This window comes from Phymastichus coffea, unplaced genomic scaffold (assembly GCF_024137745.1).
Source record: "Phymastichus coffea isolate CEN01 unplaced genomic scaffold, Cenicafe_Pcof_1.1 PCOF00002, whole genome shotgun sequence".
NCBI lineage: Eukaryota > Metazoa > Arthropoda > Insecta > Hymenoptera > Eulophidae > Phymastichus > Phymastichus coffea.
The window spans coordinates 11,216,065-11,243,803 of NW_026706813.1; the positions used below are offsets into that span (position 1 = coordinate 11,216,065).

General features: G+C 37.5%; 1 protein-coding gene across 1 annotated transcript in view; it reads left to right on the top strand.

Moving 5' to 3' along the window:
- LOC131663817 (glutamine synthetase 2 cytoplasmic-like) overlaps positions 1-27,739 on the top strand; it is a 125,536-nt gene that overhangs the window by 41,633 nt on the left and 56,164 nt on the right. The window contains exons 2-3 of the mRNA XM_058934493.1: positions 9,396-9,592; positions 9,672-10,120. Of these exons, the coding sequence (XP_058790476.1) occupies positions 9,396-9,592; positions 9,672-10,120 (646 nt within the window). The remainder of the gene's footprint in view (positions 1-9,395; positions 9,593-9,671; positions 10,121-27,739) is intronic.

Below are 27,739 nucleotides of genomic sequence, written 5' to 3' on the forward strand. Positions count from 1 at the left end.
TATAACAAATAATTGATTATATTAATAGTTATAAATAGTTATTATAGTCTCAATTCCTATACTTATAAACTGTTTACTTTTTTCAATTTTCACTTGTGGTTTAGTTTACTTTTTGTTGGTACTTTACTTTGCTGTACACTTTATCTTATTTACAATTTTGTCTTATCAATGGCTCGAAGAAGATAAGTTATATCAAATCTACGCCCCTTACGATAATAAGACATCCGATACATATTTCATTATTCATAGTAGTTGAAGAAAAGTCATGAATTTAAAAAGTTTTAAAATTTAAAAATTTTAAAAGTTTTTTTATAGTGCTGGATTTATAAATAAACTTATTTCTATATTTACATACAAATTTCCGGAACACGAAAATATAGTACATAACAAGAAGAAAAGTTTTTGTCTACTACGTAAGTATTTATGTCACTTATCATATATAATTTTATTCAAATATTTTGATTTGTAAACATGTGAAATATAACTGTTAAAAACATATGATCGAATTCTATCTATAGACTAGGTTTTCTTTTGTCTTTTGTAAAATTATTCAACTGCAAAAAAGAGTATTTATATCTTGATTTTGTTTTAGATTAAAACATGAAGATCAATCCTTTGAACGTAGTTAATTTATTATTAGTATATTTTCAAAGTTTACAAATACCAGATAGTGAGATAAATTTCAAAGAAATTAAATTAGAAAAGTTGAAAGAAATATTAATAGATACCGTGTATGAGTTTAATGATATTGATATGATTGTTGAAGAAACGTTAGATTTTCATGAAAATTATAAAGATACTGATGCTAACATAATCGAAGATGAAGTACAACATCACTTTCCTGATCCTGATTTTGCACCAACAAATCAGTGCACAAATGATGATGATGAAATCACATTTGACTATAAACAAAGAGCCGTAGAATTTTGGAGGAGCGGAAAAAACAAAAACTTAAAACTGGATACTGTACAACATAGATTCAGAAAAGTTTCATCTATAAGTCAACTTAAACGTTGAGCGAAAACAATTAATAAAAATGGAACTTGCTGAGAAAAAATTGCAGCTATTACAGCTGGTACGATAGTGCATGATCGAGATATACGGAAATGGGCATTGCAAGCTCAAAAAATTGTTGGCCATGAAGATATAAAATTTGAGGCTTCTCAAAATTGGTTACTAAAATTTAAAAAAGCTCATAGAATAGTATCTAAAAAAATAAATAAATTTATCACCAAAAAAACATTATTTAGACCAGAAAATGTGCATGTGGAAGCATCTAAATCTGGAAAATTAACGACAAATTAGTATATTTTTGTTTATTATAATGCAATGACATAAAAAAATTTTGACATTTTTTTATTTTAGATCATTTTAAAATTTGGTTGAAAGAAGTATTTTACCCAAATGTTGGACCTCAATCTGTATTTTTACTCGACTCTTGGAATGGACATTGCGATAAAGCTCTAAGGGGAACGATGCCGAGAAACAAAATTGTTAATATAAAAAAAATTCCCACAGGAACGACGGGGAACATCCAACCACTCGATGTTTATGGATTTCTTATCTGGAAAAACTTCGTTCGACGTTTATCAGATCAAGTAATTTTGATGGACCTTGAAATGAATCTACATTTAAGAAATAACATCATAAAAGTGCAGTCTCTTGTCCATAACCAGCTTTCTTCACCAAGATATACAAATATTTTTAAATACGCTTGGTATAAAAGCGGCTACATTGCTGAAAAACCAGCTAAAACAGATAAACCTGTTGATTTTAGTATTGGAGATTCTTGCAATATACATTGCGAAGTAGAAGCATGTAAAAATTTTGCTATAATACAGTGTGGTTGGTGTAAAAGATCATTATATTTCAAACACTTTTTCGACGATTTTCATTTCTGTAAGGAATTCGTTGAATGATACATTTTAATTTACCAATAAATAAAAAAAAGAAAAAGATGAAAATTATTATGAAAAATCAAAATATATGTACTATCGCGTACGATGGCTCTTACGTAAATATATTTATGTATCTACATACGAATATAAATATATATTTATAGATCTATAAATGATAATTCGACCTCGTGTTATTCTCGTGTTTATTTTTAAGAGATATTTCTCGCCATTTTGGTACTATTAAAATAAAATGTATTAAACATATTTTTATTTGTTATAAATTGTGATTGAGCTACAGATATATTTTATCGAAAAAAAATGGGATACCCCACGTACGGTGTAGAAATCAATTATTTTAAGAAAAAACAACTAATAAACTCAATTCTCCCAAAGTTAGGTTTATTAGCCTACATTTCCTTGGGTAAGGGTGGTTTATGGGGGTTTGGTGGGTTAGAGGCAGGTTGGTTAGTTGAGGTAGCTCGCTCAGGCGTAGGATTAAATTATTTCAGAAAATAACAAACGACTTAACTCGTGTTTCCCAGGGTTAGGAGGTTAAGCCTGCTTATGTGTCAGTAAGGGTGGTTGATAAGGGTGGGGATTAGTTAGGTTAGGGGTAGGTGGATAAGAGGTATGTGATTTAGCTGGGATAACTCGGTTATGGTATAAAATTCAATTATTTCAAGAAATAACAAACGACTAAAGTTGCTTTTCCCAGGATTAGGTGAATTAGCCTGCATGTGGTTCGGTAAGTGTGGTTTATGGGGGTTTGGTGGGTTAGAGGCAGGTTGGTTAGTTGAGGTAGCTCGCTCATGCATAGGATAAAATTATTTCAAGAAATAACAAACGATTAAACTTGTTTATTCTAGGGTTATGTGCATTAACCTGTTGATAGTTTGAGGGGGGTGGTTTCTAGGTCGTGAAACACCCTTTAAACATATTTTTTTTAATAATCCGGAAACACGTCAATTTAATTTTGGTATTTTCTCATTATCAGTGCGATTTTTAAATCACTCGAGCTGATTTACTATATTACATGTCGTAAAACAGTACAAAAAATAGTGTATTTACCCCTATTAAAAAAGGGGTTGCAACTCGTCGGTATAAATGTTATGTCCTTAAAAGCGCCTTTTTATAAGAAATTTTTTAACGTTGAGTTTACTGAATAATATTCATTTGATGCTGAGAAATATTAAAAAAACTTATTTTAGGGGTTGATTTTTAGGGTGGATTTCACCCCTTAAAAGCCCTTATGGGCCAATAAAAAAAAACATGTATCTAATTTTTTTTCAATTACTACAACATATCTCAAAATCATTCAAATCTGTGAGGTCGGGTTGGGGTGGTTCCCTTGTTAGAAACATGAGTAAGAATTGCTTTCATTGGTAACAGTTTAATTATTACTGTTATCAATAAATAAATAGTTTATTTAAATATATAATAATAATAATTTATTTAAACATAAAGTTGTATATAGATCGAAATCGTTGTTTGTATATATTAATGACAGCTTTATAATTCATTAATCTTAATTAATTAATCTAGTAATTTCATTATAAGATTTTTGAAAAAACCGTTACAAGTATGAAAATTTATTATAATTCAAATGTTATTAACTAATTTGAGTATTTCTTTTTAGAAATTACTTCTACTATTGATAAACTTAATTTATGTAAAATTTTATTGTTATTTTATTGTAAATATTATGCCATTGTATTAATTAACTTTATTAGTTAATAAATGTTGAAGATACTTTTTGCGATAATTGTAAATTATACTAAAATGATCAATATCTACTTTTATAAAGTTTATATTTTTAAAATTTCATTATTACTGTTTATTCACTTATAAATTTGGAAAATTCATTTCTCAAAATTGCGTAAACAACTCGAAGAGAGCTGTCCTGCGAAAATAGGCGGGAAAATCCTTGTATAAATACGCTGATTTTTGCACAGGCTAACATTCACTCCTAGCCTTGCAAAGTGAGCGCATCAGATTGAATAAACTTGGCTAATACCTAAGTACTTTCTCTCATAGTGATTAACTGAGCAAATCCTCACTTTTCCTATTGTAATTCGGGCTCGACTCATAGAACACTTGGTAGTATGGCGATGGTAGGTCAAGAGCATGCGCGAGTGTGATCTTTCTTTCGTTCGATTTTTTTCCTTTGTTGTCTTGAGTCAGGGCTACAGTGTGTTCGCTGGCCCTGTGCGCGGCACTCTCCTCGCGAGAATGCAGCGACCAAGCATGTGTAATGACAAAGAATACATGCTCGTACATTGCAGGACCAGGAGAAGAGATCGTAGCGGCTAGCGAAGTGGCGCCTTGAGCGAGAGCGAGAAGAGCGAGAGAGAGCGATAGCGACAAAGATTTTGGAAGGAAAAAGTGGGGAGAGGAGCAGCGCGTGGCGATAAAAGAAAAAGTGAGAAGAAAAGAAGGGCGGTAAGACGCGAGCTAAAGTTTAAGGCGGCCGCCTTATAGACAACTGCTGGCAATAAAAGTTCTTTTGACCAAGCTGAGCGAAAAGATTGAAAGTGACCGATTAGTTCAGGAAACCATAAGCAACCTCAACGCAGAGTCAGGACATCGATGCCAGCATCTGAGACTATCTGACTGGACTAAGGATGACGGAGGATAGAGCCAATTCACGTCCAAGCCGGTGTATCGCATCATCATCAGGTCATCGTGCAGATGCCTCTGCTAACGGGATTTCGCTTTCGCCGACGTTGCCTCTCCGCTATGGATATGTCTCATAAGCATTTGTATTTTCTCTTATGCCAGCTCCCGCTTGTCTACACGACCGCGGATAAATTACATCTAGCTTTTATTATTCATTAAATTATTAATTAAATAACGCGTATGCCTAGCGAATTCGTTCGCATGTTCCGCTGAAATTTATCGAGGTTCAGGCTGAGCGGATTCGTTCGCATGTTCCGCTGAAATTTATCGTGGTTCAGGCTGAGCGGATTCGTTCACCCACATGTCGGAGTAATATAGTTTAAGCATATTTGTTTATGAATCCTAATAAAAGTGATCGCCTAGTGTAATTTAATTATTGTTAGATTTATTTATGTCATGTACGCCGGAGCGATCGGTTGGCCTGAGAGATCAGCACCAGCTTTCTGTACCGATAGAACCCGTAAATAATTTTATAGAGTTGAGCCCAAGGTGGACGGAGATTGACAACTCTCGCAGTCTTGACTCAGCAAGAAGTGCGGAGATTCGTCACATCTTTACGAGTATACGCACATCATGTGTGCGTATGTGTGTAAGCAAATTTTGGTTGTGGATTGCTTGTAATTGACTGGGTCGCACCCAGCTAATCTTTCTCGCCGCGCGACCGGTACGCATCAGTCTCACCAATGAAATCTGTACCGGCAATACCCGTACAGTCTCGGCGTGCAGTAGTGGAGTGGATCACCAAGAAAGGCGAGAGGAGCGAAGTAGTGATACAGGCTTAGCTAGTGGCGGAGTATCGGCAGCAGCGGTTGAGGTCAGTGCTGATTATTCTCTCTCTCTCTCTTGCATTGCTCGGAAGTCGGTATACGCGCACGCGTGTGGCCTGACAATATTGTTGGCCCCTATGCCGGGTCTGAAATCTCGCGCGCAATTACGGCTCAATTGGATTATCAAGTCTCAGTGTAGATCATCCGATTGAATAGATTTTATGTATTAGGCCGCCGTTTGAACTTAGACGGAATGAGCGTACTTTGCCAAGTAATTACATGTATTTTTTTCTTTTATTTTCTTTTAGTTGTTCTGGGATTAGAAATGAATCATTGTTGATACTTCACGATTGTCATTTCGAGTTAATCCTTTTTCGCATCCTTTTTTCCTTTATTTCGCTCACTACTAACACACACGTTTGGTTACACACTCATTTATTTTAAATATTGTACTGACGACCGCGAGCAAGAATTTAATTAAATTATTGGTTTGATCAATTCCGCTACATGGCATCCCTGGTGGGGATAGCGCGACGAGTGCGCAAGTAGGAATTTGCAAAACGGTTGCAATAATATGTTGTTAGCACCCGTTTTTCGTTTTTATTTAGGATCGCGAAGTGATGATATCGCAATTGTCGCTCTGTATGATTTCGATGCCCCCCCTCGTATTGTTATGATCTTGTGAGAGAATCTGATAGAGCATATGCGTGCTCAGAGGCTGAGCTCCGATAGTAAATTTGTGATACTCTAGGATCGCGTTTTCCGCGTGTTCATGGCGTCGGCGCGGTCCGGCTTCGAGGCATCTCTTTACCCCTTCAATTTTTTGTCGAGGAACTTATCCAAGCCCTTTCATGGTGAGGTAGAAAACGTGGGACGGGACCAACGCTTACGCACGTAGTTTGAACACATGTGATCTCCAATTGCGTTCTCCGCCCCACGAGGGCAAGTTCTTGCTGAGCTTTACTGTACAGAGGTAGGTTCTCCCTCTATGGTTGGGTCGGTACCCAGCGTGGATAATGCCAACCATACCATTATTGGGGAGGGAAATAAGAACGCTTCGACCAACTCTAACTCAGGCGAGATCTCGAAGGACTCCATGGTGGCCGCTAGGTGATCTCAGGAGGGTTACAGGGAGGATACTGGCGTTGGGAGAGAAGCTGTGGGTATCTCAGCCCCAACGGTGCCAGTGCCGCCACTTGATCCGTTGTTTTTACAGCAGGTGATGGCGGTATTACAAGTCCTCGGCTATGGTCCTGCAATCGTGGCGCCGTCGAAAGTGTGTCAGTAAAGCAACCCTTCCCTATACTACCTCGATCTTCCAGGCAATCGGTAAGTGCTGGAGCAGACCTTTAGTGAAAAGAGTGGTTATCGGATTCTGCCTCTCTCAAACGCAAATGCCCTCAAAAGCTCGTGCGTGAATGGTGACAACATTTTGCTGTCTCAAGCGAGTTTGAGGAGAAGCGACAGCTATCGTTGATTGGAGCTCCGACTCTACCGATCTCGTTGTCGGACTTAACGAGTGTGGCAAGAGTAGCGCGATAAAGGCCTGGGTCCGAGGAGTCAATCACTAGAAGCTCTACCAGTAAAGATGAAAGGGCGTACCACCGATGGTGCCATCACCGGTGTCATGGTACGAGTATGTACTCAAGTCATTGGGGGGTGTGACGAAAGAGGACATGCAGCCGATTGAACGAAAGGCTCGCTGACGCTAATTTGGTGTTCCGATAAACAAAAAGTGCGGTTGGTAATAACGGGGTTGAACCTAGAGTATAAACGCTATCTCCGAGATAGGCCGATGTACGATCTTCGTGACCTCCGGTACTATGGAACCAATTGGAGAGGCACCAGGATCGTGAGAGGAGATGACATCCTCTTTCTTTAATGTGTCATGCAGGATGCTCATTGCGAGCTGTCGAATGGTCATTTCGAACGTGAGAAAACGTATAATTGCATTGCACACGAGTGATTCTGGAAGGGCATGTGATATGACGTGCATTATTTTTTGCAATCATATTCTGAATGCCAAGGTGCCGGTACAAACCAAAAGGCCTGATGATCAAGCAGGTAGATGAACACCCGTGGATAGTTATTGCAACGGATGTTGTTGAGCTACTCTGAATTAAGAATCACTACAACTACTTGATGGTTTTTTAGGACTCGTTTATGAAGTGAGTGGAACTCAAGTCACTGACAATCGCGACCGGTAAAACTTTAGGGTGTGCTCTGTAGAAACTGATTCAGATTTCGTTGGATGATGTCACAGTGCCTGTGCGTGTATAGATTAGTAAGTAATATTGGAGAGAGGGCTCTAGCAGGTCAAGAACATGTGAGCTTTCCTTCTTTCCACCTGCAGCGCTCCAAGTTCCTTCCGGAGACTCAACGAGTTTCTAGCTTACCCAGGCGTGGACTCTGGAGTGTTATCCAGCCTCTGGATATGCCATTCCGCCGAGACGACACCAAAGTAATCATATCATGGACTCTCGATGGATGACGCCAAATCCATGTTGTTTATCCTGGTCGAGTTTTTTATCCTGACTTTATTTATGAGAATAGGTCTCGGAGAGGAAATACGACGACCGGATGTAGATTTATCATATCTTCCAAATGAGATTTGTTAATCTTATCCAAGGGCAGTCGGAGAGGCCAACGTCTGTAGTTCTCCCCGGCGGAGCTGTCCCGGCAGAATAATGGAAATGCCACGGAACATGCGTTATTTAATTTAGAGTTCAGACATGTCTTCTTTCTCATCATAAATAGGCACGCTTCTCTTACAAGATCGTCTACGTAGGAGCTCCTTCTTAGATTAAAGGGGGTTCTAAAGAATAAGGATTCATTAAAACGCGCATGTATACTAAAGAGCGATTGCGACGGATAACAGTGTATGCAAACGTAAGAGAGAACTCGGCAGAAAATTCGGGAGTGCACGAAAGAGAAACATGAGGAACACGGTGGAAGAGAGACAGCAGCACGTGACTAGGTGACAGCTAGTATTACTAAGACCGACAAGGAGAAGAAAAAGGAAAAAAAAATCGATCCTTCATTGATGTATCCTCGCGATGACACAGTTCATGGAAGACTAAAATGCATTCATTGATAACTCGATGGCCGGTGCTACAAATATAAAAAAGTCGTCGTCCGGGCTGTCTCTCTCCGGACGCCACGAGTCAAACGGAAAGACCGGTGAGTCATGGAGAAGCATCAACAAGCCTCGAGTGTCTATAAAATCTGACCGGTATCGTTGATTGCAGCAGCCACCAGGTAAATAAAAAATAATAATTTTACGAATTTCTTTTGGTTTTGTTTACACTGATAGTTCGCGATCAATTTGTTTTATTTATCTCTCTCCCACCCGTAGCAGTCAACAAGTGCATCGGCTTGTAGATGTTTTTGTTTGCGTTTGCGTTCATCCAAATCTCTCGACTAAGAAATGATGTAGAATATTGTCGCCGAAAGGAACAATGAAGTCATCTTTTTCTTTATGTTATAAATCATGTTATGTTTTATATTTGCCTGTTTAAGAATTTACTAATCAACGCTCGCAGTAAAAAATCTTAACTTGTTCTTATTTGTCTCTCAATTTTTCTTCGTGCTTACGCTCTCGTTTTCAGCCACACGAAACGTATGCTCACTAACATTGTACATACCAGAAGCTTATCGGGTCGGCGGTTAGCCTCATACCGAGGGACGAGTTACCTTGAACGTCCTTAAATCATCTCTGTATATAACCAACCATTATAAGATTATATTATTTTTTCTATACCCTTTATATCTTGTATAGTTGTGAAAGATACCATTTGAAAGAATTCAAAAAGTATTTTACAAGAGTTTCTGTTGAAGTGTGTATGTTTGTTATTACCTAAGATATAGTATTTTTAGATTTTAATACTACGGTTTTCAAATCTACAAAGATTATTGTTGGAAATATTTAAATACTGAAATATTTAATTCTGTCATGACTTTTATCTTGAACTTTTTTTATCGTAAAGTAATTATGTAAAGAATCATTTGAAAATCAAATGCATTTATAACAAATATATTAATTATAAATTGACAGCTCAACTAACACTATATTCAAAGCTGCTCTTGAAGATTCGCCAAATGCAGCATTAAATAAGACTCTATTGGATAGGTATTATTCTTTACCGCAGCCTGAAAAAAAAATTCAAGCAAAATATATATGGATTGATGGAACCGGAGAAGGCATTCGAAGTAAAACCAGAACTCTTGATTTTTTACCGAAAACGGCAACAGGTGATCCTTAATATTACTGGTCTGATAATAATAAGCTAAGAATAATTATTATTATAAACGTTAATAATGAAAATTGCAGAATTACCTAGATGGCAGTACGACGGCAGTTCTACATATCAAGCAGAGGGTGGCAATAGCGACATTTATTTGTTACCACAAGCTATCTATAGAGATCCCTTCCGTCGCGGTAATAATATTCTCGTATTATGTGATACATATCTTTCAGATATGAGTCCTACCAAGTCGAATAAACGAGCCGCGTTGGCCGAGGCGATAAAGTTAGCTGAAGCTGAGGAACCCTGGTTTGGTATAGAGCAAGAGTACACGTTTTTAGATATGGATGGTAGACCGTTAGGTTGGCCCAAAAATGGTTTCCCTGAGCCACAAGGACCTTACTATTGTGGCGTTGGAGCTAATCGAGTAATTGGCCGTGAAATTGTAGAGGCTCATTACCGTGCTTGTCTATATGCTGGGGTCAATATTTCAGGCAGTAATGCAGAAGTTATGCCCTCTCAATGGGAATTTCAGGTAAGTGGCTTCTACTCTGTGATATATGTATATGTGCGTATGAGCGTATGTATGTATGACCATTTGACAAAGATCGATATTTTCTTCTGCGCTGAAACGTCTAAATAATGATTGAAATTTGGAAATATCACTCACAAGAATTTAACTTATATTAATTATTTATTTATTTAAATTCGTCATTTTTTTACTAAATAGCGAAACGTACAGAGGTACACAAGATGATACATGATACATAATATATAAAAATCGAAACAGAAAAAGAAAAAAGTTAAAAACATAAATTATTGCACAATGGCAATTTCATTCAGCAATCTATCTTTGTGTAAAACACTCATTTCTAATAGTGTCTCCTTATTGCCTTTATTCATTTTTCCTTCAATTTCTCTGCTTTTTTTATTCTTCGTGTTTAGATTCTTTTTAGTACTGCTGAATTTTGGAAATATTTTAAGAGATACATGTCTGTGACTTTTTAAAATTATAGTTTTGTATATTCTTAAAGTTGCTAACTAATAAAAGTTTTGTTTATTCTCAGCATAATAATTCTATGTCTGATTAGGCTTTTGGATCTATTATATTCGATGGCTAGATTGTTTCCAGTTTGAAATTCTCTGTAATAGATAGTGATAGTTATGAGCTATTTGATTTTCGGAGTAAAATTTTTATCAATATATTTTGAATTTTTGGCATGCAGTTCAATTTCAATGATACGTTCCTTCACAAGCAAGATATATTGTTATGACTTACGACGTCTCTTGACTTGTATTATAAAGTTCCGAAATTCAAACTTTTAAAGAAACTTAAATTCTGTACATGTCAGCAAAAAATCATTGTACTCTTATGAACTCTTGCCACAAACAGATATACGACAAACTAATGTCGTACTCTGCAAATTGCGGTGTAGCAAGCAAGACCTACTTAAAACTGCAAATATCGAAAAATTAACGAAATTCGGGAGCTATAAGAACCTCGCAAACGCCGTGGCGGACAGTTCGTAAGAATTCAAGCCAAAGACTTCATTTCAAACCTCCGTAATACACCCATACGTAATTTTGGTGTAATTATATACATATTTGGTAACTACAACTGTAAACGATCATAAAACATTTTGTTAAATCCTAATTAAACATTACTTGGTCAGAAAAATACTAAACTAGTCTATTTCTGTATTTCTTAACCTGATCTACAAGATGTCTCAACTATAAGGTCCCAGGTATTGTAACACTCATTCATTTATCTCTCTGCTTCCTCTTTGTTCATATTTCTACTCCATATCTTAAATATATCTGTGAAATATAAGTGAGTGTTATGTGACGTCCTATTACGATAATAGATTAAGCACGATAACCGTCAACTTGCGTTGCGCAAGTAACAATTAGACCGAATTAACGAGCTTTTGCCTTCTTCCATTAATCATTTTGTTCATATATGAATAATGAGGACCATTTATATTATCTTATAACCATTTATATTATTTATCATTATTGTGTATATTATTATTTTATTCTTGTACTATCCTAATTGGACCCAAAACGTTACCGAGGACGGCAACGATTCTAAGAGGGAAGGGATGTTACGTGACGTCCTATTATATTACAATTATATACTATCGAATAATATTTTGCTTTCGGGATTTCCGTTCGGACATAGTATAGCTAGCAGTATTCGTGTGCGCGACTCGGTGGGAATGAGCGGCAGAGGCTGATTCACGCTGCGTCAGCATGCTGGGACAGCATGCTGCAGTCGGCGTGCTTAGCTAGGTAAGACGAGCCGCTACGAGAAGCGTAAACGTCTGAAGCTTATGCGCGAGAGAGAGACGGTATGCTAGGGACAAAGGCTATATAATAAACCAGCGATAGCAGAGCGACAGAGAATTAGTCAGTTAGAAGCGAGCGCTCAATTAAGAAGGCCGCATATTTTTCCTACTGAAATTAAAACCATAATAGAAGTTTGAGTTTTTAATTGTTTGAGTCATAATTAAATATTAGAAGTGTCGAGTACGATTGCTTTAATAATTTTGCGTAAACAAAAAATCACAGGAATTATCATTTTCTTGCGTGTTGCTACGCTATTGGATAAAGAAGATATTAGACAACTAAAATCATAGGAACTAGCATTGTCTTCCGTGTTACTACAGCATTGTATAAAAAAACATATTGGACCAGTTGATCTGATCAGATTCAAAGAAAAAGTGATTGGCCATTTCACGAAGCGAATAATATTCTGGACCAATTTATATTTACAATAATAATACGAAGTGAGTAATTTTTTTTATGTAACCAAAAAAAAATACTAGACATCGCGACGCGAAAATTACGCGTCTGAGAATATATATATATATATATATATATATATATATATATATATATATATATATATATATATATATATATATATATATATCTCTATTCTGTTTAACTAATTTATGTTGTGAAAGAGACTAGAATAAATATTATAATTGTAAACATCCATAAGTGTATCCATATGCTTCCCCACTATATTAAAGAGAATCGGTATTACATTTTTGCTTTTAATAAATAAGCGAAGAACGTTATAAACGTTCAATTATTTATTTTACAAAAACGATATCGAGTATCGAATTATAATTAACACAAATTTCATTATTGACGCGCGAACGGGCCGGGGTGCCCGAAAGCCTGACTACCGTCCGAGTCTAAGGCCGCTCGGCTGTTAAAAGAGCCTTCGTACGGAACAAACTCGACTTGCGCGAGTTGTCACTTATCAATTGGTAGCAGAGCGTGGTTTTCAGGCTTGGTCTTTTCGCTTTTCCCTCGCGCTGATAACATTTTCGATAGTTTATCGAATAACCATATAAATTTATTTATATATTGGGTAGCACGAGTATTAATATAATAAGTATTAATACACTTTACTATTAGAATATATGTATTATTGATCAGTGTGTAATATATAGTATTACATAGTTAATATATTGACGCGTATTAATTAATATTCATACATATTAATTAATCCGCCGTCTTTTTCATCATTATTAATATTAATCTTTTTTTCTCTCATATCTCGAAACGCGATACGGGTGAATAGGACGCTCGTTTTTGAGCAAGCTAAAGCCACGCCGGAGACGCGGAAAAATTGTTTTTTCACACGATCGGGCGCTCAGGAATTCATCGGAGTTTCGTTTTCGGTCACGTAAGCGTAATCAGAGTGTTCGCGTCTGAAACCGGGTGCGTCTCTTTTTTTCCGTTCCCACATTTCATGATTAGTTGACGGAATAGCATTGGTAACGTGATCCTTTGCTTACAAATATTTGAAAGTCAAACGCGGCTTAGGAAAATTCCCTTGATTTATGAACGATCGTTTAAAATTTTGACGTGCGCGTTTGCGAAATATTTTATTTCTTTTTTATTCCGTTGTAATAGGGGACTTACACTTGGCATTATCCCGTACCATTCAGTTATTAAAATTTCCCTTAATTATTTTTATTTTTACTTTTACTACTAAAAGTATTTATTAATATAAGAATAATATATTTATTAGGAATAATATTTTATTAATATAATTTATTTATTAATTAATGGAAGAATATAAATTAATTATTAAAATAGAAACTTATAAATATATATATAATAAATTGTTACTGATTGATGATAATAATTGGTATTTTATTGGTAATTATTATTCGAATAAATTATTAATTGTTAATTATAATTAATTAATAATTATAATTGGTATTTTGTTAATATAATGATTATTTGAATAAATTATAATCATTGTATTATCGGCCTTATTCATTTATTATTATTAAAAAAAAAATAAAAAATAAATAAATAAATAAAAATAAAATAAAAGAAGAAAAAATATAGGACCTAGGACCATAACGAAATGGAGTCGGCTACTCTACAGTTATTGACTAGTATGTCGGCAAGTTTTACCCTACAGAATATAATACAAGGGATTACGGAGTTCGATGGAAAAAATGTGTCGCTCAAAGACTTCATCCAAGATATCCGCAATGGAAGAGCGTTGATTACAGATCCACAGGAACAGAATTTTGTCCGCTTACTAATTGCTAAACTACGAGGACCCGCCCGTGACTGCATTTATGGAAAATCCATTAAGGCAGTTGATGACTTAATCAGGATCTTAAAGGAACGATTCGCACCTTGCAAAGACTTCGCTTACTACGACTCCAAAATCCATAGCCTGCGTATGAAGCAAGGGGACACTGTTGGGGACTTTCATGATAGGATAAACATCCTTTTGAACTGTGCGCAGAACGCGCTGAAAGAAGAGCTCGGAGAAGAGTACACTGAGGCGATGATGACTTCAATGTGCAACTCAACTATTAAGACTTTCATAGATGGATTGCCAAAAGAAATTGGAGATTTAGTGGACATTAAACAGCCTAAAACCTTGGAGGATGCTTATAAAGAAGCATTGCGTATAGAAACAAGAAATAAGTCAAGGGCGAGGCATGGGGGTGGAACCCTAATAAATGGACGAATTTATTACGCAGCCTCAATGTTAATTCGTTCAAGATCAACAAAACGACCAAGAGGAACAATTAGAGGATGAGTGGGATGAATTACCCGCAGAAATACAACAATTATTTGTATAGAGAAATCAAGGACAGCAACAGAGTCGATCTCAAGGGCGGAAACAGAACCAAAATAGGAATTGGAAGCCTCGTTACAAAAATCCTCAGGACAGTGGACCACACGCAGGACGGCTATATAACCCAGATACAGACTCTTATCATCATCCGTCTGGAAAACGCTATGGAACAATAGCTTACGACCAGTAGCAAAGAGGCGAGCTTAGACCTAATCCAAAGTACCAGCAATATAATTATGCTAGTAATTTAAACTCAGATGGGGCTCGCCCAGCAGCGAATGGAACGGGCCCCTGTCAGATGTACCGCCAGAATCAAGAGAAAGTTCAACCGAATGCGAAGACAATATTGACCGAAATTCAGGAAGTATCGACGTCCGAAAAACCGGGAGTACCCCCAGCAAAAGTAATGACAATACCAAAGAATCCACAATCGTTAACGAACCAGTCACCGCAGTTGCCTCAAATTGGGGACTAGGCACAGGAAATAATCAGATCTATGCGCTAACAAGAGTAAGGTTTCGTATACCACAGACCAGTAAAAAGTGGACCGTGTTTATGGTTGATAATGGATCGGCCGTGAACTTAATTAAGTTTAGTGCATTAAATTGGACTACGAGGTTTGATCCGAGGGAGGTCACTACCTTGAGCGGTATTACGGCACACACCGTTCCGACCATAGGTACGGCGATATTAACGATTAATGGAAAATCCGCAAAATTCCACATAATATGGAATAATTTTCCTATTGAAGAGGACGGGATGTTAGGCAGAGATTACTTGATCGATACCAATGCAGTGATTTCGTATTATCATAACAGCCTAATGGTAAATAGCGACGTAATGAACCCGATATCGTTTTTACCGAATGATGTTCCCATTAACCGATTACAAGATGACCTGATACAAGCTATGAGTATTAGAGCTCGTGAAGATGAGGTATCGGATATTGAAACTACAGCGGACCTATACAGAGGAATAGAACGACTGGGTTGTAACGAAAACGTGAATAATAAGATTACAAATGGCGAAGAGGGACTGCCGGTTGGCATGGTACGATATACATTAGCACCAAGGACTCGCCAAGTTATACAGATTAATTTACGGAAGAGCACACTCGCGGAAGGGTATTTACCTAGAATAAATGTGGCGGATGATAAAGTGATTCTTGGGGAAGGCATAGTCATCAACGATCATGGGACCTGTAAGATTATGGCCATCAATACCCACGAGAGAGAAGTAACCATAGAAGTGGACCCAAAGGAAATTATTCCATTTGAATATTACAAGTCGGAATTCTCTAGTGACACGAATTCAGATCAGGAAGGTAGCCTTCAGAGATCGCGGACTATGGACCAACCCGAGAAACGGCGTAATCAATTATTGCAATTGATTAGAACAGGACACCTTAACTCGCACGAGCTCAAGAGTATTAAACAGCTGTTGAAGAAATATCCGAATGTGTTTTTACTCCCTGGAAAACCTTTACCATGTACTAACTTGATAGAACATGAAATACACTTAGAAAACGGAGTACCAGTTAATACCAAACAGTATAGGCATCCTCCTGTGCACCGAGAATTTATATCGGAACAAATCAAAAAACGCTTAAGGGAAGGAATAATCGAAGAATCTAACTCACCTTATAACTCGCCGCTCTGGATTGTTCCTAAAAGCCCGGCAAGTGATGGCACACCAAGGTGGAGGATGGTCATCGACTTTAGAGAATTAAATAAAAAGACTATTGGTGATACCTACCCTTTACCCAATATTGCTGATATTCTAGATCAGTTGGGAGGTTCAATGTATTTCTCGACGTTTGACTTAATCAGTGGATTTCAACAAATTCCCTTAAGAGTTGAGAACAAGGAGAAGACGGCATTTTCAACTTTTGATGGACATTTTCATTATATCAGAATGCCGGAAGGACTAATGAACGCGCCAGCGACGTTTCAACGAATGATGAATGCGTTGCTGCGAGGACTACTGAATGTAGAAATGTTAGTGTATTAGTAGTTTTAAAATACCAGACCAGCGAACAGGTTTATCCTCTGCCGGGTTACCAATTTGTAATTTAAAATTGTATAATTATTACTACTTGTTGTAATATTTTGTACTATACTCTGGTTAATAATAATAATAATAATTTGGATGACGTGATAGTTTACGCTAAGAATTTACACGAACATGAAGTTAAGGTAGGGAAGTTGTTTGAGAGACTTACCGACGCAGGATTAGTCTTACAACCGGACAAGGTAAATTTCCTACGTCAAGAAGTAAAATTCTTGGGACACATTGTTAGTGCGCAAGGAGTTCAGCCGGACCCTAAATTGATTGAAGCCGTAAAGAAATTTCCAACGCCCAATGGAGTGAAAAGTATCAGATCTTTTCTTGGACTCTCTGGATACTACCGGCGATTTATCCAGGACTACTCGAAGATAGCCAAGCCTCTCAGTGACTTAACAAGAAAAAATCAAGCATATAACTGTGGACCGCCACAGAAAGAGGCTTTTGAAAGGCTGAAGCGGATGCTTTGTGAGGCCCCTACCCTAGCTTTTCCTGATTTTGAGAAGACTTTTACCTTAACCACAGATGCTTCGGATTATGCGATAGGAGCGGTTTTATCACAAGAAGTGGATGGTCATGAAAGGCCTGTAGCATATCTTTCTAGGTTGTTAAATAAAGCAGAAAGAAACTATACTACCACGGAAAAGAAGTGTGTTGCAGTTTTATACGCAATGAATCAGTTTAGACCTTATCTCTTATGCAAGAAATTTACCCTAATTGCTGATCACGAACCTCTAAATTTTATGCATAATCGCAAGGACCCAGGACAAAGGCTTATGAGATGGATGTTTAAGTTCACAGATTACCAATATACATTCAAGTATAAACCTGGAAAATTAAACTGCAATGCAGACGCACTTTCAAGGAATCCGATTAACTTACAGGAGTATTTGGACGAGAAGGCTCGGATAGAGAAAGAGCTGAATGAAAATATTCCGAAGATTCAGGTAATGATGCTAAAACGTAAGACCGAAGGAAAAGAAATTGACGAACAAGAGACAGAAGATCCACGGGAGTCGATTGGTAATCGTAAGAGGGCTCATACGATTTCAAATAAGCCAAGGACAAGAGGAAGACCTGTTGGGGCCAAGACGAATAAGGAAAAACCAAATTTAGATCATAGTACCGTTGCTGAAAGAACCCGAAGCAAGAAGCTCGTGAAAACCACAGAAAAAACTCTCCGATTACCGAGTAAGCCCAGACCCGGCACTTCTAAACTCAAATTAGAAGGGACTAAATTAGACAAAGATAAACCCTTACCCAAGAGGCTAAAGGCGTTACGAAAAACTACATCGGATGCGGCAATAGATGATCCCGGATTGAAAACCGGTGAATCGGACAAGGAAACCTCGCCTAAAGTTACAGAGCGGGAAGGAGTAACGTCGACTGATGAATCTGCCATCGAAGTTGCCGTGAAGGAGATCGATAGCAGCGAGTTCGTTAAAGATTCATCTTTTGGACAATACCTGCCGAGTGGACGACATAAACGGGTCCAGGATATTTAAGATCGACTGGAGAAGGAAAACATTAGTGCCAGTGTTTCAGACTCCGACAGCGAAATCGGAATGAAACAAACAAGCACCTCTCAGGGACCCTTGTTATCCTCAACTAGGATGGAGGATAAAGGTCCGAAAAATGTCCAAGACAGTACGGATGACAGACCCCCGATAGAAGATCCGCGGCATAGTGGGCTGAGAAGAGAAACCGAAACGGAAGGAGACGACTCAAGCGATGAAGGCCAGAGTGATAAATCAGAATCCACTGAACGAATAGAGCTAGAAGTTAGTGGACCTCAAACCAGCGGGAATTCTGGGGAAGACGATGAATTATCAGAAAATGAAAGTTCTACTAAAAGATGTGAATAACGGGCCCCGGCACAGAGGACAAGTTTGTCGGCAAACGAAGTGTGGGAATCGGCAGAAAAATTCGAAGCCAGTTTGCAAAGACATAAAAGTTTAGATAATGAATCGTACTATTGGGACGATATGGACCTTGCGCGAGACAACCGAACCATAGAAATGCCTTCTCATTTCTCAGATGGAGACGAGCCCCCCCAAGAACTACAAGAGACATTATGGAGGCTTGACCCATATGATGAAATAAATGATTCTGATGAGGTAATGGCGAATAGGATAACGAAGCTAGTGGAAGATTCGCAAAAATTAATGGAAACTCATCTAGGACATGACAGTGGCTCGGACACAGACCGCCCGGATGAAAGTAAAAATCGACGCCTCTCGGATAGGACTAAGGAAGAAAGTCCCGAGAGAATTGAGAAAGCTGAAGAAACCTTAAGACAGCCACGATATCGAGAGATATCAGTAACCCCGACTATTAAGACAGGAATACCGGGAGCCAGAAGAACTCCTATGGTTAAAGGACCTCGACTCATGGAAAGATTCGGAGGGCTTGAGGGTATACCCGAAGAGTCAGACCCTAGAAACAAGAGCCCTGTGGAGTTACACTTCTCGAAAACACCCGTAGATGATGAATTATTCTTCCCGTTGCCGCCGACAGGACCAATTAACCAATATCGAAGACCGGAATACTATAAGAACCCGAGTTCAAGCAATGAAACCGGGAGCGGAAATTCTTCAATAGGACCTGCAAAATATATCTTACAAAATAATGTAAGCACGAGCCAACAATGTCTAACCTATCGACGAGATAACATTGTACATTTTATGTCACGAGAGTGTAATAACCAAACTGCTATCTCGAAATTATTAAGTGAAATTGGAGCCATAGACCTACGCAATATGAAATCCTTGAAACCTAAGGTCGAACAAATATTAACGACCAAATATAAAAACCATAATATTTTCTCCGTAGTTATAAAAGACAGATATAATGACCCCATTACTATAGAGGCTATGAAAGTTGGACTTACAAATTTGAAGAAGGTACTGATTAAAAGAAATATAGTAAGTTTCCGGATTGCTAGACGAGGGGACTATACTGATGACCTTGGACCTGGATTACTAACGGAAATATTAATATGAATTTTTGAAAAGAGTCCTATAAAAGTAATTGTTTGCTATGGGAACGTGGTTCTCCCACCGGCAAACCAGCGGATGGAAATAATTAAAACACTATATGACAGCCTAGTGGGTGGCCATAAGGGCATTAACCAGACATACCAAAAAATTCGAGCAAGATACTATTGGCCAGGACTACGAAAGGACATATTAAATTATGTACGGAAATGTCCAAGTTGTCTTCAGAAGAAAATTGATCGCCACAAGACTAAGGAACCGATGTTGATTACGGACACACCAATCGAGGCATTCGATAAAGTATCAATAGATACCGTAGGAAAACTACGAACCACTCCTGGTGGAAACTCTCACCTGCTGACCATGCAATGCAATCTGATCAAATACTTAATTGTAGTACCGATAAAGGACCTTAGAGCGACTACTATCGCTGATGCGTTAGCCAGACACTTAATATGCCAATTCGGTGCCCCTAGAGCAATATTGTCGGATCGCGGGACAAGCTTTCTTTCAGAAATTGTAGAAATTGTAGAATCATTATTACACTTATTCCAAATCCATCATTTAACAACTTCCGGATATAGACCTCAGACCAATGGGTCTCTTGAAAGAAGCCATGCACCATTAATCGATTTCTTACGAATATACTTGGAACGTTTTGACGATTGGGATCGATTAACCCCCTTCGCGGTTTTGACGTATAATAAACGTATACATAATGGAACTGGTTACACCCCCTTTGAACTAGTTTACGGACGAATCGCTCGTTTCCCCATGAAGATACCTAGGGAGGAAAAATTAGGGACCTATAACCAATATCTACGCGATCTAGTCTTACGTTTGACAGAACTAAAGATAGCGGCGGGTGATAATCAAATTCGTGAAAAGGAAAAATCTAAAGACCAGTATGATAAACACGCTAGACCCTTTAAAGGGAAAGTCGGTGATTACGCCTGGATACTAAACGAACCTCGGGTAGGAAAAGCCGATAGTTATTATAAAAAACCTCTAAAAAATCGTTGAAATTTTGAATCATAAGAACGTTTTATTAGAATTACCCAATGGGAAAACGATACGGAAGCATATGGATAAACTTAAACTTCAGGGGTAGCTATATAAGTACAATTACTCACTTATCTTATCTGTTCTATATTCTTCGTCTATACTATTTACTTTGTTCTGTTCTTTCAGGTACTATTTCTTTTAATATACTTCCTTTCATTTAGTATGTATCTAATCTTACTTTCCTTTCTCTTCGTATTGGCCCCGTCTATTATGGACCCCAAAAGTTATTCTATAGAGAAGTTAAACAACAACCCAGGAATCTACTACGAAAGAATAGATCCAATGAGAATAAAGAGGGCGGATTGGAAAATATACATATCTATCAACTTCAATTTGTTCTTGGCGAAGACCACTGCTATAATTGACCTACATTCATTACTGAAAAATTGTACTAGGCATCTCAATGAGGAAAATTGCGGTAATATAATCGGCATGGATCACATTGATCTGAAGACAATCGCTCTTGAACAAATACGAATGAAGATTCAAGGAGCCATTGAAAACATGGGACATATTCAGCGACCCGATGTCCAAGGATCTAAAAATATCAGGCCGAAAAGACTGATACCTTTTGGAGGCATAGGAAGACTGAGTCATAGTTTATTTGGATTAGTGACCATTGACGAAACTGATAAAATAGAAGCCAACATAGATCAATTATATGCAGACCAAAAAGATATCATTAAACTCTTTAATGATAGGACCCATATAGTTACCACGGGAATGGATAAACTATATAAAATGATGGACGTCCACGGGGACAGGATTTATAATTTAAACCTCCAAATGCGACAAAAATTCAGGAAATTAGAAAATGAAAATGCCCGACTGAGGTACATGTTTTCAATACATTTACTTGGAAGAATGGTAGAGGCAAAATTAGATCATCTTATCAAAAGCTCGGAAAAACTTCTTGAAATTATTCATGCTCTAAAAAGGGGCAAAATACATCCGGACCTTATAGATCCTAACATGTTGCACCAGATAGCAAATGATATAAAATTCATGGTAACGGACCTCAATTTCCCAATTCCAACGGAACACCTCCGAATTAAAGAAATTATTAAAATCTTCAGCATTGACGCGATCCAGCGAGAAAGGAAGACATATATTGTCATTCATGTACCCTTAGTTGACAAGAATTACTATAATCTATACCGTCTGCACTCAGTATTGGTACCGCAATCACCAAGCTCAACCGGAAAATCTGCATATACACGTATACCAGACACGAATACCCGTACTTGGCATTAAGTTCGGATCAAAGACAGTATATACAGATGGACCACCATTCATTGCAAAGTTGTGTGCGAACACACTATACTTTTATATGTTCGGTAGGAGGACCTGCTTTAGATGCTAATCTAAATAGTAAATGCGAACTAGGACTACTACTACAACCATCCAGGCATGAACTATATCATTGTGACATAGTTCTGAGAATACAACGAATTACCAGTTGGAATTATATATCAACGGATGGGTCATGGATATACTCAGCCAACCAACAAGATACAGTCCGAATTGTCTGCCCGAACCAAGTGGACCAAAAAACCGAGATACAAGGGGTAGGAATATTAATAATTGCCCCGGGGTGCATCGGTTATACTAAGGATGCGACCTTGTTTACGGAAGTGAGGAAAGACAATACAAATGTTTACCTATATCAACCGAATTTAACCCTTAACTTAACGAATCTTTACCCGACACTAACCTACTTATCTGAAACAGATATTAAATTGGAAGAATGGACCCCACAAGCTGAAACATGGACTAGCCAAGAAAAAACATTAAGCGACATCACGGACAACACGCAAATAATAAGAAATCATAAAAAAATCACAACAACGCAATCAGGATTGATTTATGGAGGATTCAGTATTAATATCCTAATCATCATAATTATCAGTATAATTTATAAATGTTGCATTGTACGCACAAAAGCACTAAATAATACCATAGTACACGAGTCACCTCACGTGCATACACCGCATCCTCGACGCAGACCAATCCTTCATAGCCTCGGACTGACTACGAAGAAGCAAACGCCTGCCCTGATGCCTGAAGAACGATTCAAGAAACAAACTCAAATTGAAACCCCTCACATTCAACCCTCGAAGAAACCGAAACCCTCCGCGACTATATCTAATCCGTTGGCAAATCTGAAAATTCTTCGAGTTTACAAATCCAGACAGCGGAGTCTGTATGAATTTTAATAAATAAATTATTGATAATTTGTTGAAACATTGGTACTGAAGTACCCAATATCGCCATGAGTAACATGTCCGACCACTCCATGATAGACCCGACCTGCATCAAGATACGGTACTTAAAGCATAAGGCGCTAAGCGAACTCCTGACACGATTAGAGAGTATCGGACCCATAGAGGAGTTTCATTCACTACAAAATCTCACGAACAACAGTACAAGAATTATTCTCTGCAAATTTACTAGAATTATACATGCAGTCGAAGCAAGAAAAATAAAAAACTGGAACATAAGCGAGATAAGTCGTGCCCGTATTGGAAAACCGAAACCATTACGAACAAATGATTCCAGGTCTACGGAAAAAACCCGACTATTTTGTCGACTTCCCTGGATAATTGTAGAGAGTTATAGAGAAGTCTCATTTTTCCAACACTTCGTACAGTTCGGACCCTTAGTGTATCATAAAGTGGTGCGAGATAACAAAGGAGCCCTTTCTATAGGCTACGCTCAGTATTACAAAGCTGGTGATGCCGCAACAGCCTTAAAAGAATGCGACCCTATTTACGGCGCTAGATATGCTGATATAAGGAAAAGAAAATGGAACCATAGTGATGAAACTAGGCACCACTGGCTTTGCGACGAATGGATAGACGCATCAATCTATGAGGAACATGATACTACCTGCAAATGGCAGCAACAAAGTAAACTCAGGGAAGGAAAAATAAAAAAACAATACCCTAAATCAGAAATGAGAAGAGTGTATAAAATAAACTCTACCGGAACGAGCTGACCTAATATAAGATTAGACAAAAATGGACCCTTTCCAGATCTTGTTACGCTAACAGAAATTAAATCAATGGACCCTACTCCTAATGCACGGGCAACTTCACGAAAAGCCCGACGAATTGACCTCACGGAAGAAGACAGGATAACAGAAATCGACCCTGAAGATAGAATATACTTCGAATCAGCTGTATAAATTATAAGTCATAGGAAAATTTATTGACCCTTTAAATTGTATTATTACTATGTTATTTAGTGAACCCATAACTTTTAATCTGTGACCTATCTCTTTATTCTTGTCTATGTCTAGTCTTGAATCTATGTACTTTTTCCCTTGATCACGCAACTAACCGGACTAACTAACTTTACCTTAGGATGGAAGAAATTAACGGAATTCGCCTCCGAGCTGTTGCACCGGTAGACGACTCCCCCACCGCAATTCGAGTCAAATTTGATGACCCGTAACAAGAAGCTGCGGTCATCAAACTATTTAGTACCGTGGGGATCATACGATCCGCTACAACGGCAGCAGGCCCATCCTCCTCACATTATGGAGAAACCATTATTGAATTTCTTCATGAGCATGAATACGTTGCTGCAGTATTACGATTCTTCCCGTGTACCGTAGGGGAATGGTCATCTCACACTTCAGATGAGTACTCTTCGGAGGACGAAGATGAAACAACGAACCCAATTGGGTTCGCGCCACGATCGACCGCACCGGCCTACGCGAGGGAGGATGATGCCGATCGACGATTGCATTTCCTCATACCGCACCGAGATGAACGAAATGAACCATGGCCGGAACAACGGATCCACGATGACTTCACGCGGTTTGGACCTGTTGATTACATTAAAATATGGCAAGGCTCTTGCGGGCCAGTGGGAGTAATCAAATACATATTCGGCTGGAGTGTCACTTCAGCATTGAGTAACCTGAATAAACGTTACAAGGCGAAACATTCGCCACCTCGTCGTCTCACAGCCAAACTCAAGAACAGGTCCATGTATGTCTATCATAGTGCCTGCGGATATTACGTTACTAAAACAGAATTGGAAGCAAATGGGACCATTTGCCGATACCAAAATAGAAATGTTCTGAGAACGCATTGGTTCTGTGGAAGGTCAGTGTACCTTTCCGATTGGGACCAACATTTACAAGAGTGCAATTTAGGGACCTACGATTACAACAGGTCCCCCTTTGACAATATAAACAAGCTGACCTTGTTCTTGCAAACTCCCTCAGCCAATCCAAAGGACCGAGATTTGTTACTCCAGGATCCAGCTTCCTGTCTACTAGATTTAGAGGGACTAGATTTAACAGCCGGACACGATAACCGTCAACTTGCGTTGCGCAAGTAACAATTGGACCGAATTAACGAGCTTTTGCCTTCTTCCATTAATCATTTTGTTCATATATGAATAAAGAGGACCATTTATATTATCTTATAACCATTTATATTATTTATCATTATTGTGTATATTATTATTTTATTCTTGTACTATCCTAATTGGACCCAAAACGTTACCGAGGACGGCAACGATTCTAAGAGGGAAGGGATGTTACGTGACGTCCTATTATATTACAATTATATACTATCGAATAATATTTTGCTTTCGGGATTTCCGTTCGGACATAGTATAGCTAGCAGTATTCGTGTGCGCGACTCGGTGGGAATGAGCGGCAGAGGATGATTCACGCTGCGTCAGCATGCTGCGACAGCATGCTGCAGTCGGCGTGCTTAGCTAGGTAAGACGAGCCGCTACGAGAAGCGTAAACGTCTGAAGCTTATGCGCGAGAGAGAAACGGTATGCTAGGGACAAAGGCTATATAATAAACCAGCGAAAGCAGAGCGACAGAGAATTAGTCAGTTAGAAGCGAGCGCTCAATTAAGAAGGCCGCATATTTTTCCTACTGAAATTAAAACCATAATAGAAGTTTGAGTTTTTAATTGTTTGAGTCATAATTAAATATTAGAAGTGTCGAGTACGATTGCTCTAATAATTTTGCGTAAACAAAAAATCACAGGAATTATCATTTTCTTGCGTGTTGCTACGCTATTGGATAAAGAAGATATTAGACAACTAAAATCATAGGAACTAGCATTGTCTTCCGTGTTACTACAGCATTGTATAAAAAAACATATTGGACCAGTTGATCTGATCAGATTCAAAGAAAAAGTGATTGGCCATTTCACGAAGCGAATATTCTGGACCAATTTATATTTACAATAATAATACGAAGTGAGTAATTTTTTTTATGTAACCAAAAAAAAATACTAGACATCGCGACGCGAAAATTACGCGTCTGAGAATATATATATATATATATATATATATATATATATATATATATATATCTCTATTCTGTTTAACTAATTTATGTTGTGAAAGAGACTAGAATAAATATTATAATTGTAAACATCCATAAGTGTATCCATATGCTTCCCCACTATATTAAAGAGAATCGGTATTACATTTTTGCTTTTAATAAATAAGCGAAGAACGTTATAAACGTTCAATTATTTATTTTACAAAAACGATATCGAGTATCGAATTATAATTAACACAAATTTCATTATTGACGCGCGAACGGGCCGGGGTGCCCGAAAGCCTGACTACCGCCCGAATCTAAGGCCGCTCGGCTGTTAAAAGAGCCTTCGTACGGGACAAACTCGACTCGCGCGAGTTGTCACTTATCAGTGAGCCTTACCCACTAGATTTCATTTTGATACGTTTCAAATGTTAGGTTTTAACGGATAGCTAACGCCAAAGACGTAACAATGTGATAATACAATAAAATAGGGCATAATAAATTATCATTAGTCTTCGTTTCCACAAATTTTGTTTGTTTTATCATTGAAAAAACAATATATATATTTTTTACTATATATTTTATTTGATTATTTTAGTCTGCTGTCCATTACAATTTATAAATATTTACAATATTGTATTTTATTATTCATAATATATTATTAATATACTCGTATGACCGAATCCACCTCAAATCACGGAGGCTTGTAGTATCAATTTCACTAAATTAGTTGAAATTTAAACGGTTAATTATAGGCCAAAAATGAGCTTATATGTATTTTTTTATATTTGCAAGTATATGTGGTTTTTATTCCTTTTTGGCGAATTTAAGGAATGATTGAAAATGATACGTTCACTGCGAATTCAGTAGCTGTACCACTAAAAAGTTTATTGAAAGGGCTAAAAATCTTATTTCTATTATTAGACTATATAGCTTTTTCTATAATCAATTGTATATTCTTTTTTCTTATTTATTTTCTATTTAATTTAATATTTATATATTTTTTTAAACTTTTGCTATCTATTCTATATCCATTGAAACGGATTAATTTACCTTTTATTTTAGCACCTTTTATGATTTATTTAGCTTGGGTAATATTAAATATAATTCCATTACTATTTTTAAACGAAAATCTGAGTTACGAGGGTGGGTCAATAAGTCCTTAGAAAATCCAATAAATGGCTTTCAAAGCATCCCAACTTATATTATATTAGCAAGCGTCATTTATAAATAGAGTGCTGCCGAAATTTCAGTCAGATCCATCGAGTAGTTCCGTTTTGATCGTCGATCAAAGTGAACAACTTTTGTTTCTTGTTAATAATGGAAAAAAGTGAGTTCCGAGCAGTGATAAGATATTTCTACTTAAAAGGCCTTACACCGAAAGAAATCAAAGATCAATTAGATGCAGTTTATAGTGTATCTGCTCTTGTATTTGCAACTATTTACAAGTAGGTAAATGAATTTAAACGTGGCCGTATATCAACTGCAGATGAACATCGTTCAGGCCCTTCTGTAGACGTAAACATTCCGGAAATGATCAATAAAACTCGCGACATGGTATTGAGTGACCGAAGAATAAAATTGTGCGAAATGGTT